General features: G+C 63.9%; 1 protein-coding gene across 1 annotated transcript in view; it reads right to left on the bottom strand.

Moving 5' to 3' along the window:
* Positions 1-336: 336 nt before the first annotated feature.
* CASZ1 (castor zinc finger 1) overlaps positions 337-11,853 on the bottom strand; it is a 147,274-nt gene continuing 135,757 nt past the window's right edge. Inside the window, exons 5-15 of the mRNA XM_045299003.1 lie at positions 11,041-11,845; positions 10,242-10,310; positions 8,767-8,857; positions 7,889-8,053; positions 6,911-7,083; positions 5,919-6,778; positions 3,633-3,768; positions 3,315-3,378; positions 1,958-2,112; positions 1,744-1,866; positions 337-1,151 (exon numbers count right to left, since the gene is read on the bottom strand). Of these exons, the coding sequence (XP_045154938.1) occupies positions 812-1,151; positions 1,744-1,866; positions 1,958-2,112; positions 3,315-3,378; positions 3,633-3,768; positions 5,919-6,778; positions 6,911-7,083; positions 7,889-8,053; positions 8,767-8,857; positions 10,242-10,310; positions 11,041-11,845 (2,981 nt within the window). The 3' untranslated portion in view covers positions 337-811. The remainder of the gene's footprint in view (positions 1,152-1,743; positions 1,867-1,957; positions 2,113-3,314; positions 3,379-3,632; positions 3,769-5,918; positions 6,779-6,910; positions 7,084-7,888; positions 8,054-8,766; positions 8,858-10,241; positions 10,311-11,040; positions 11,846-11,853) is intronic.

The raw sequence follows: 11,853 nt of genomic DNA, 5'->3' as shown, positions 1-11,853 counted from the left end.
GGCTCCCTAGGGTCAGCTTAGGGCCTGTGATGCCCACCCACTCAGAGAGCTTTGAGACCCGGCAGAGCGCATGGGCTGGTGGGGGCTGTGAAGAGGGGCGCTGGGCCGAGCCCCTGTATCTCATCATCCCAAGCGGCCTGGAGCCCTGGCTCCGAGGTGAGAGGTGGGGGTGGGGCCCGGGGTAGGGGCTGTTGTGCTGCGGAGGTGCCCGGGGAGGGGACGTGGGGCAGTGCTGGAGGGGGGGTGCCTCAAGGCTGGGGGCCCGGCTGTGGTGCTCAGAGGGAGGACAGGCGCCACTCAGGTGCAGTATGTTCATATCCAATTTATTACGTTTATTGAGAACAGGAAGCCGCTGTGCACACAGGATGATACAAAGTCCCCATTCTCGCCGCCGGGAGCCACCACCAACCAGTGAGAAGTCCCTTCTATGCCAGGGGCCAGAGCTCCACGCCGGGTTGGCCTAGTCCCTCGCCTCACCGGTGACTGCTTGTGCCCTGTAAGCACTCAGCCACGGGCACGGGCCACCGAGGAGGCCTAGCAGGAGACTCGGGACTCCTGACCAGGGAGGGGGCCTCGTCCTCCGAGACCCTCCAGCCCCACCCCTTTCACCGTAGCCGCTACCACCACCATCGCCCCGGTCTGCTCCGGGGACAGGCACTGAGGTCTGAGCAGCAGCATCTTGGGCTAGAAGGACACTGGCTGGTGAGGCGGCCAGCACCACGCTGCGGGCCGGGGGAGGGCCTGGGCTGCCCCCTGCTAGCACCTATGCCCGAGACACGCGAGGACGCGGGATCCCGGCTCATGGAGGGACTCACTTCTCCTGGAACTGGAGGAATCCGGGTTTGACCTGGGGCTTGGCGTTTTCTAGAGAAGTCGTCGCCAAGGGCGAAGCGGGCAGGTGAGGCACAGACGCTGGGATCTGAGGCATCTGGGGGATGGCGGAAGCCAGCTGCTTCCAGGCGAGGAGGGTCGGGGTGGACGGCACCAAGGCGGGGCTGGGGGCCGGCCCCTCCAGAGAGGACGCCGTGGCCGAGCTCACGGGTGGTGCTGGCGGGGACGAGGGGGCCAGGCAAGGTTTGGTCTCGGCCGAGACAGGGAAGGCAGGCTCTGCATTGCCCTTCACCGCTCCTCCCTCTGTCCGGAAGTGGAAGCTGCGAAAGGCAGAGAGGGTGTCTCAGGTGGCTCAGTGCTGCCCGTCACACGCCTAGGGTCGGGCATCCCTACCGTGCCCCTAGCACTAGTCCCCACTGCCACGGGAAGCTCCTCCTTTTTAGAACCTGCTTTGCGATTTGGAGCCTGGGACTCCCCAAAAGTACAGAGGTGCTGTCCAGCTGCGGAAGCAGGCCCCAGCTCGGGGCTCCGCGGTGTGCGGTGCGGGCGCTTTCACACGCTTACAGACGCTGGTTCACTTACAGGCAGGCTGCTGGCCCTGCCGGTCTGTCACTCGATGGAGAACGCCAATTGATTTCGTGATTTCTAGGTCAAAGAGGACCTAAGAAGCTCATGTCGTGGTTGCTGGGCATTCACCCCGCTCTCTGCTCGGAAGCCTGGGCCAGCCCCAGTCAGCCTCCAGGCCTCGGAGGCCAATTCCATAGAGAGTGCACTGGTGTGGGTGATGTCCCCTCCCACCCCAGGGCCCAGGCCATCGTGGCTGGGGAAGGGATAGCCTCTCTGAGAAGCCCCCCTGGGCTCTGTGGTCTGGTGGGGGCAGCTGAAGCCCTTCTCCCTGGTACCCCTACTCACTTGGCGTGCTTGATGGCCCCGTCCAGGGTGCTGAAGAGTGCGCCGCACTCCTCCACCACGCAGTGGAAGTGGGCTTTGTGGAGGAAGTCACACTGGGCCACGCAGAAGTCCTTGGTGCCAAACCTGCCGGGGTGGGGAGGTGAGGGGGCGCTGCTTAGAGAGGAGACCTGGTCTCCGTCCCCCTCCCTCCTGCCGGCCATGCCTGAGCCCTCACCTGCGCAGGTACACCTTCCAGGGCTCTGCCAGCTGCTCGTGGACCAGGGCCTTCACCGCCCTGCCCAGGAAGGGAGAGGCCTCTGTGGCCGGTCCACCCTCGGCCTCCGTCTTGGTGTTGAGCAGACTGCCCAGGCTGGGGTTGCCCTGGGACATCTGTGGGAGTAGAGAGGCCGTGCTGGGGCTGGGCAGCTCGGGAAGGGGACCGTCTGCTCATCGCACCCCCAGCCTGCAGCGCTGCTCGGAGCAGGAAGCAGAGACTGGCGGGCCTGCAGACCCGAGGCCCCTGCCTGCCGGCTGCACCCGTGCTCCGCCACTCGGCCCAGCTCTCCCCAGGATCCTCGACTCCTGGTTATTTTCCTGCCAGAAGGTTTTCAAAAGAAGTGCAAGGGGAGGGCGGGCTGGGTTGGGGGGGGGGGGGCCCTACGAATTCCTTGAGAACAGAGAAGGCACACACACAAAGGAGGAGCCGAGGGCGGGAGGCCGAGACTCATGGGGCGAGATCAAGACAGGCTGCTACCTACCGGCAGGGGAGGCAGCGGCGGGAGGGAGTCAGTGTTCAGGCCTGACCTACACAGGGTGGCAGGCGCTGACAGGGAGGGGAGAGGGGGTGCAGTGACCAAAGGAGGGAAGAGGTGAGTGAGCAGGCAGACAAGAGAGGGCGAGCTCGGGGGGCAGTGTGGTCGGGACCTCCCACACCTACCCCACGCGGTCTGCGGAGGCTGGCTACCCCCCAGGCCCCCCCCCAGTCACTCGTGTGCAGTCACCAAATTAATCTCGATGTAGTCAAATTCATCATGTGAAGGGGAAAAATATATTTGAGATGATGTATAATTTACAAAGACCCTGCATTATTTAAAATAAATATTCCAGCACGACCTCTCGGCAGGGCGTCTGAAACCATTACTCAGTCCGAAAAGTGGGAATTGATGCTTGGCACCCACTCAGTCCCCCCACCACAACCCACCCACCGCCCTCCGGAAACGAACGAACAAACAAACAAACAAACAAACAAAATACTGAAAATAACTAAGGAAGATGAATAAAGAAGAGCCGGAGAAGTTGGAGGGCTCGCCAGAGCTCTGCAGCCCTCCACCTGAAGGGGGCCCGGGGGTGGGGTGGTGGGGAGGTGTCAGGGTCTGGAATATATTTCTTCAGCCAGTTCATTAAATTAATTTGTAAGCGGTGGCTCTGAAATTATATCCGATGAAAAATGGCCTCAAAATTTAAATGGTACAAACTCATCTTATTAGAGGCAAAACATTAAAAAACAAACACATCCCCCCTCCCCAGCCCCCAGCCTAGCTTTAATTTCTCTGGGAGGGGGGACTGGGAGGCGTGTGATAGATGGTCCTTACCTTATTCATAAGCGAGGATAAAAGAGATGAATTTGTCGGGACTGCGTGGCCATTTGATTCATCACTGAAACACACAGACCAAGGGTCTTGGGCTCAGACGGGTGGGACTGAGGCCAGGTACACCTGCCCCCCCATGAAGCTTCCCTGGGCTGCCTAGCTGCACCTGCCTGGCAGGAGGCACCCCTGCTGCTGAGGGGAAGGCCCCTGACCCCTCTGGGGTGTGGCACTGAGGCTGGCTGCCCCCGGAGCCTCACTGGTCTCCCTGGCTGGCCTCTGGGGGAGCAGTGGGGGGCCCCCTTGGTGTGTCTCCTGCCTCACCTGGACTCCTTTGCGGTCAGGTCTACACTGCGGTCTTGCGTGGCCTCCTGGGGGCCTGGGGCGCCGGCACTCTCACCCAGCTCCGACTTCACCTGGGCCTGGGGGAACCTGGCTGGGGCGGCCTGCTGCCCGCTTCCTGCAAGGGGAAGGCAGGGAAGATGGTCTCCTCAGGATGCAGGCGCCCCGTGGGCATGAAGCAGAGCCCCCCAAGGCTGGGGCAGCAGGCCAGGGCCCGGGGGTGGTGGTGGGGGAGGCCTGGCTGCCGCTCAGCACTGCCCCCCCATTGACGTGATCGCTTGTGACGCTTACCCCGGTGTGGCAATTCTTCAAGTGATAATTATTGCAAAATTATGTCAAAGTTGTCCTGGCTCAGGGCCTCCTGGAGGAGAAGGGCGGGAGGCTGGGGAGGGGGCTGGGGCGGGGGTGGGGCCCCTTCATTTTCTCCACCAACTGTCACAGGCAATTTGTGGGGCTGCCGCTTAGGGTTTTATTAAAGACTCTGTTAATGCTGAGGGAAAGTGGCAGATCTAGACTGGGAGCTGCGCCCCCTCCGCGGGGGCCCCCTGTCCCACGGTTGCCGGGGCGACGGCCCTGCCTTCCACTGAGCATGCCCAGGAGGGGCATCTGCTGTGTCAGGACGATCAAAGCTGACAGCCAATCAGAGCGGTTCAAACTGTGTGACCTCGCCCGTCAAGCTGTCTGTCCGGACCAGGCTGGGCTTCGAGGCCACCCTGCCCGGCGCGGCCAACGTCCGGCAAAGCCAAGTGCGGGGTGGCCGGAGAAGTTGCTGATGGGGAGCGTGTCCACTGGGGTGCTCTCCATAATCCCCAAGTGACTGAAATATTAATTTGCCCCAGGGCGCTGAAGCTGGCAGAGCTGCCTCACAGACAGCAAGTGGCATTTTATTAAAAAATAAAAGAATGCTGCCCCTCCTCCTGGCTTGACCTTTCTTTGGGGAGCAGGAGAATCTTGCAGTGAAGACAGCCCTTGGCCGTCTGACCGCAGGGTGGGTGACATGGGGTGGGTGAGGGAGCAGGGGAGCCCTGGAGTGGCCCTGCTGGAGTAGGCGTGGTGGCAGAGAGCCTACTCCAAGCACCCCGGGAGTCCTGTTGCTGGGGTGGAGTTGACAGAACTCAGGGGTCCATATCCCAAGGGCTCCCAGAAGTCACCTGCCCCAGGTCCCCTGGAGATGTGGCCCAGGATCCCTGTCATCCCTCTGCAAGGCCCAGGCAGAGCCTGGGCTGGGCCTCAGGGACCCTCGGTCTTGGCTGGTGGGCGGGCAGCCGCAATCAGCAGTGGGCGCAGGAGCTCGGCAGCCAGACAACCTGGGCCCAAAGCGGCTGCCCTTCCAAGCTGTGTGCCTGGCCAGGGATGAGCCACAGTGACCAGAAGCCCCACAGGACAGCGTCTATCTGTCCTCCCAGCCAGCATGGAGGCTGCTGAGTGAGTGAGAGACGGTGCCACACCAGGGGCCACAGCTCCCCTCCTCGGTCCCCCTAATGCTGCTCACAGGGTGGAAAGGTCTGGCAGCTGGGGGGGTGGGCAGAGCAAGGCACCCAGAAAAGCCAGGGCCCCCCAAAGGGAGAAAGGGGAAACAAGTCAGGGGAAACTTAAGGAATTAGAGAGAGGGAGAGAGCCAGGCGCTAGGCAGAATGTGAGCCCACAGTGCTGCCTCACTACTGTCCCGGTCGGTCAGTAGCCGCTGGCCAGGGGTGGCCATTCAGTGTCTGCCCTCAGTCATACCGGCCAGTTTCCGCTGCTCGGGAGCCACACAAGCTAAGTGGCAACGGCGGTGAGGCGAGCAGTTCCGACAGCCCCAGTGTACGGGCCGGCGTGGGGAGGGCAGGCTTGGCCTCAGGGGCCTGCACGCTCTCAGGCTTGAGAACCTCTGAGACATGGGCAGTTCTGCCCTGGGCTGGCCTCCTGCCCTGTCTAAGCCAGCAGCGACTGCTCTCCATGAGGGCCTGGCCTTGGGACGGAGGCAAGCTGGCAGGTCAGGGAGGGGTGCCTGGCAATTACTTGGGATCCGTGGGCACCCCAAGTAGCTGGGGTTCCTGCCCCCTTTTTAGAGATGCAGCGATCAAGTCTCCATGGGGAGTGAGCCAGACCCAGGGCCCAGAGGAAATAGACAGGACGGAGGCAGAGAACAGGAGGTGAGGGTGCATGCCGCCTCACCCAGACACCTGCCCTCCTCCTCTCTGCCCTGCAACCTGAGCCCAGGAGGCCACCCCAACCCCCACCCCAGTTGCAAGGTGCTGTGTGCCTGGGCAGGGCCCAGCTGCTCACCTGGGTCGAAGGCGGCAGCGGGCTTGAGCGCGGCCGCGGCCAACCTGGCCATCATGGGCGAGATGAGGCCCTTGCTGGCGGAGATCCTCTCCATGAGGGAGGCGGGGGGTGTGGGCACGGAGGCGGTGGTGGCGGGGGCCACGTCGCCTGTCCCCACGCCGGCCAGAGCTGCTGCGTCAGGGGTGGCCGAGGCCGCGGCCCCCGAGGACATGGCTCCCATGAGGCTAGATGCCCCCACAGGCAGGGAGGTGCCCCCACGGCCCGGGAGGATGGGGAAAAAGGGCGCGGGTGTGGGGAGCCCGGAGTTGGAGAGGGCCAGGGCCAGGGGGATGGAGCCAGGCAGGCCCTGGGACAGCAGCCCGGACATCTTGCTGTTGGGAGGCTTGGCAGGCCCGGTGGGCATGGGCTCGGTGGCGGTGGCGGTGGCGGTGGCCACGGCGGCGGCCAGGGAGGCGGAGGACTGCTGGCTGGTGGGCGAGGCGCTCAGGCTGGAGTTCTTGCTGCTCAGGGCGGAGAAGTCGATGAGATCGTCGTTGCTGGACTCCTCCTGCTCCGTGTCCTTGGCGCCCAGCAGCGAGGGTGGCAGCCCCAGCACGCCGGACGCCCGGATGTGCCTGCGCTCGTGTTTGCGCTTGTGGGAGGTCATCTGGCTGGTGGAGGTGAAGGTGAAGCCGCAGCCGGCGCGGATGCAGTGGAAGTGGTTGGTGGCCTTGCTGTACACGCAGCCCTCGTACTTGCACTCCTCGTACTTGTAGAACTTCTTGAAGCCGTCCTTGGCGTAAGCGTCATCCTTGATGTGGTAGCTCTTGTGCTTCTCGATGTCACACTTGTTCTTGAAGGTGAACGTGCAGCCGGGGCGCCTGGGTGGAGCACGGGGGGGCTGTCAGTCAGGACCTCTCGGCACAGGGCTTGACCAGCCCTCGGGGCCTGTTCCACTTGCCCAGCCTGGGCCAGGGTCTGGGTCCTGCCCACCTGCCGGGGCTGGGGCTCACCTGCAGTGGAAATGGGTGGTCTTCTGTCCGTAGAACTGGCAGTCGGCCGCCCCGCAGTCCTCGGTGGCCCGGAAGCGCTGGAAGCCGTCGTTGATCAGCTGGGTGTTCTTCTTGTGGAAGTTCTCGTGGGTCATGACGTCTGAGGTGCTGGTGTATACCTTGTTACAGCCCACCTGAGGGGGAGAGGGGCACACGCACACGGGTCTCAGGCGCTGGCCTCGCTGCTCGGGGACAGCCAGGGAGCACCATCACAGGGCCGGATGGGGTGGGTGGGGTGGCGGGCACTGAGGGCAACCAGGAGGCCCCGGCAGACAGGCCCCGAGCACCCTCCCATCCCGCAGGTCCCACATCTTCAGGCACGGGAGCCCCAGGACAGGAAGTGGCTGTGGAGTCCTCCATCTGGGGCCCTGCCTCTACCGTCCCCAGGGAGGTGGTCCCCTGCAGCTCAGGAACTCTCGCTCAGGACTCAGTGGACGGCTCCTGGGCACAGGCCCTCCCTACCCCAGCCCAGCCTCGCTGGGCATGCAACCTTGCCATATTGAGTAACAAAACTGTGGAATCTGAAAACTCCCAAAGGCCGCGCCGTGCCAGCGTCTGCACCATCTCAGAGCCCACAAGGCGCCCCCCTCTCGGCGTGGCCCAGGTTGTTCCACAGAGGCCCGAACCACCCGGCAAATACCGGGGGTGGGGGGTGGGGAAAGGGGATGAAAGGGTGGGGGGTAGAGCCGGGGCTGCTATTTGCAACCCCGAGTTGCTCTCCCTGGGCCTGACACCTTGAAAAAGCCCAGACTCGGCCCGGCATTAAAACAAAGAATTAAACAAGAACCTCCCGAGGAATCATGTGCACGGCTGCTCTTGGTGTGAAAGCTTGGAAAATGCCCATCTGTATAAACAGCTCTCGGAAGGTCACCACACGAAAGATGGCCGTGGGGGAGGTCCCTCCCACCGGCTGCCTGCTGCCCCCCCGGGCCCGGTCACCTGCATGCAGTGGTAGTGCGTGCTCTTCCCGTTGAGGTGGCAGCCGTGGTAGTAGACACTGCAGTCGTCCAGGGGGCTGAAGCGCATGAAGCCGTGCTGCAGGGAGTTGTCCCGCTTCTTGTGCATGTTGTAGTGTCGGATCACATCCTGCTTACTGGTGAAGCGCTGCAGGAGTGAGGGGGGCAGGTTGGTAGGGGGGCTGGGCCGCCCACAGTGCTCGGCCCCCACCGCCAGGGCTCCCAGCCTTCCTGTCCACATTCCTGCCCCAGGCCAAGGCAGCACAGACCGGCAGCCCCACTCATGGGTGGCACTCTGGACCTGGGTGGGACGATCCTAAAGGTCCCAGGCCCGCAGCCCCTGCCTCGACCCTTCCTCCTCCCAGGCTCCAGGAGCAGGCCACACCATAGAGGCAGGGACCCCTCTGATGGGTGATGGGCAGTTCACCCCGGCCCCCACCCCCACCCCGTGAGATGGAGGAGTCCGCCCTTGTGCAGTGTCCACACCCCCAACTCATTCTTCGAATTTCGGTGGTCTCATCTATAGTGTGGTGGCAGTGCCACCCTGAAGGTCCCTGGAGAGATGGCATGAAGACGGACCACAGATCGTGTGTGGCACCGTCCTGGGGATGTGTTACGGAGCCCTGGTGGCTCAGTGGTTAAGCACTGGGCTGCACACTGGCATGTGGGCAGTCTACCCCTCTGGCTGCTACCCCCCACCCCCCCGCCCCAGGGAGAGATGTGGGAGCCGGCTTCCATGCAGATATACAGCCTTGGGAACTGAGTAGGCAATTCTACCCCATCTCACTGGGCTGGGCTGCTCTACTCGCGGAAGCGAGTCCGTGGTCTCCCTGGGACGGACGGCACCCGCAGCCCACGTACCTGATAGTTGCATTCAGGGTCCAGGCAGTGGTAGTGTTCACGGTACTGGTAGGCGCAGTGTATGTGGCCACAGTGCTGACTGCCCGAGAACCTGCCGGAGGAAGGGGATTCAGGCCTCGTCCCCAGCCCTCGTCCTCCAAGGCTGCTGGGACCCCCAGGAGCCTAGCCCTGTGGAGGGTACAGGCTGGAGAAGGGGGTGGGTGGGGGATGAGCCACGGGGACCCTGGTCCTCGAGCTGCAGGTGGCAGGCACCTGCCCCAGAGTGCCAGGTGAGGCAGGGGCCTGGCGACCAGGTGCAGAAGCAAGAGCTGGGCCTGCTCACAGCCGGTGGAGACAGACAGGGGAGACTGGAATGGGACAGGGAAGGAGGGATCCCGAGGGGGTAGGCCCACTTTCCCACAGGTGGGAGCCTGCCACAGCCTGGACCCTGCCTATGGGTCAGCCCCGCGGCTCCCCTGCCGTCAGGTGTCAAAGCATCTCTCTGCCCTGGGCTTCTCCCGACACTTGAAACAGTCCAGAGTTATGAATTTTTAAAGCCCAGCATCTGTTTGGCTGCCCGCACCAGGGAGCTCGCTCTCCCAGCCAACTCTGTAGCCAGGAAACCTACCCGGCCTGGTCAGGAACCCCCTTTCCTCTCAGGGGCCATCCTGCTAGGCCATGCTGCTTGGAGTCCCGAGGGCAGCCGGCCGTGGGGAGGCCCCCCGGGAGACCAAGCACCATCGTGGCCTTCAGGAAGGGGTGCTCAGCCCCGTGCTCCCCTCCTTTGGCTGCTCGGGGTTGCAGGAGAGAGTGAGAGAAACCCCAGTTATAGGGGGCGAGCCACTTGCAAATAAATATTTGAGCTGAAGCTGCCAAAAAGGGCCATCTGTTGAGGCACTAATAATAATGATAATAATAATAAAGATAAGATGAACGGAGCAAGCCTAAAAAAGACAGAGATGGGGGGAGGGGCAGAGGGACAGGGGCAAGGACTGGGAGGACCCAAAGGACACAGAAGCCGGGGCCCCTGCCAGCAATTGCCTGATCTGGGGGGGTGGGGGGGCGGGTATGTGTCATGCCAAACTCACTGCACTGCAGCTGTGCAGGGTGGTGTGGGGGGGAGCTCTGCGCTCAGGGCTGAAGCAGGGGGGGAGAGGCTCCTTGGACATCGTTTTGTCACCAGCAAGGTGGCCTGCACCCCCCCCCCCAACTCCACGGAGGTCAGGGGCCCCACCAGATGTGGAGGGGGCGTGCCCTACACTCACCTGTGGCCAGGCCCTGCCACCAGGCTCCTCCTCTCTCCTGCCTGGGGTATAAACTGGGCAGGAGCACTAGACAGGTGCCCAGGGAAGCCCCTTAGAGGAGGGCAGGGGCAGGAGTGCGTGGGGAGGAGGCAGGCCCCTTGGCACTAAGGGGCACACAGACAGCTGGTCCAGCAGTCCCCTGGCCACCCCACCACCTTCTCTCCACAGCAGGCCCCTCCCCCAGGGGCCTACCTGGCAATATATTTCTGGTAAATGTTTACATCTTCGGTGACAGCTGGTTTGTCTGTGGGCAATCCGTTCCTGGCGAGAGACACACAGGGCACAGCCGATTAGCGGATGGGGGTGGCTCTCGCCCCAGGAGCATCTGGCAGGGCCAGCTCCCTGCCCTGGGGCCCTGGGCCTTCTCGCCTGGGCTCTGCCATCTTCCAGGGCACTCAGGTCTGCACTGACAAATCTCCGGGGGCAGAAACCTGGCACGGTTCCCACCTGCCCAACTCTGACAAGGGCAGGGGAGCCTGCAGCTGGGGTAACACTACAGTGCAGCCTGGGTCAGAGTGTGCCTGCCACCGAGGCCTGGCTCTGCCCCCTTGCACCCAGGGGCACTGGGGGTGGGGAGGTGCTGTGGCTGAGGAGGGGGCTGGGGGAGGAGCTGGGAGATGAGGAGCTGCCCTGTCCTCACGGCTCACCCAATGGCAGGCCTCCATCTAGAACAGGTTCTCACTCAGCCTACACTGCTGTGTGCTTTATCCTGGGGCTAGGGTAGGATGGGGCACCCACCCACCCAGGTCTGAAATGGGGCGTTCCGGCCACCAGCACCGACCCTAAGGCCCTATCCCGGGGGGGATGGTTTCAGCCACTGCAGCAGCCAGAGGCCCACCTGTCCGTGGTGTGTGCGCTAGCAGGTGTGGGGTGGGGGTGGGCCCAGGGGTGTGAGGTGCAGGAGTCACTGTGCAGGCCGAGGAGGACGTGTGTGGGCAGGCGTGGCTGCCCCCGAGTGCCTAGGACGGGGCGGGGTGGGGGGGCACCTTACTTGACGGTGGAGACGGTTCCAGTGGTGATGGAGTCCGTTTTGGAGAAGGTGGACTTCAGGTAGTCCGGCGTGTTGAAAGGCAGGGAGGTGGCCGTCTCGGGCGCAGGCCCAGCGGCGCTGGGGACGCTGGCGAGGGGTGCAGGGGCCAGGCTGGGGGCAGGCGGGACCTTGGCGGGGCCCAGCTTCTGGACGCCCCGCACGTCGTACTTGGAAGGGCGCCCCACCTTGCCCGTCTTGAAGGCGATGGCTCCGCCCATGTCGGGGCTGCCCTCCCCGGGCTTAAAGAGGTGCAGGTACTTGACGTTCTCCAGGTCGTACTTGGACGGCTTCTTGTAGGCCGTGCTTCCGTTCTGGGGCCGCAGGCTCTCGCCCGTCTTCAGCTTCTGGATGTAGAAGTCGTACTTGGAGGCGCGGGCGACCAGGCCCTGCATCTGGACGCTGCTGTGCGAGGGCAGGGGCAGGATGGTGGCCTTGGTCTCCAGGTGGGCCGTGCTGCCGGGCAGCCGCAGGCCGGGCAGGGGGCCCAGCAGCTCCTTGGCCGTGCGCTCCTCGGCCTTGGCCGCCGCCGGCCACGAGAGCTGCTCCCCGGCCTTGAGCTTGCGGATGTACTCCTCGTACTTGGAGAAGCGCGCGCGCTTGCTCAGGGCGTCCTCGGCGGGGGGCAGCGCCGGCGGGCCGGCCCCCTCGAAGCTGATCTTCCGCGCCAGCTCGTCCTGGGTGCCCTGGTCGCCGTAGCCGAACATGCCCAGGAGCTCCGTCACCGTGGACGCCGCGTAGTCCCGCAGGGAGGAGGCCTCGCCTGCGCCTGCGCGG

The sequence above is a fragment of the Echinops telfairi genome, unplaced genomic scaffold (assembly GCF_000313985.2).
Source record: "Echinops telfairi isolate 266 unplaced genomic scaffold, ASM31398v2 ScPeMD7_7457;HRSCAF=8495, whole genome shotgun sequence".
Lineage (NCBI taxonomy): Eukaryota > Metazoa > Chordata > Mammalia > Afrosoricida > Tenrecidae > Echinops > Echinops telfairi.
The sequence above is the reverse complement of the archived record's forward strand: the minus strand, read 5'-3'. Positions and strand labels throughout refer to the sequence as shown.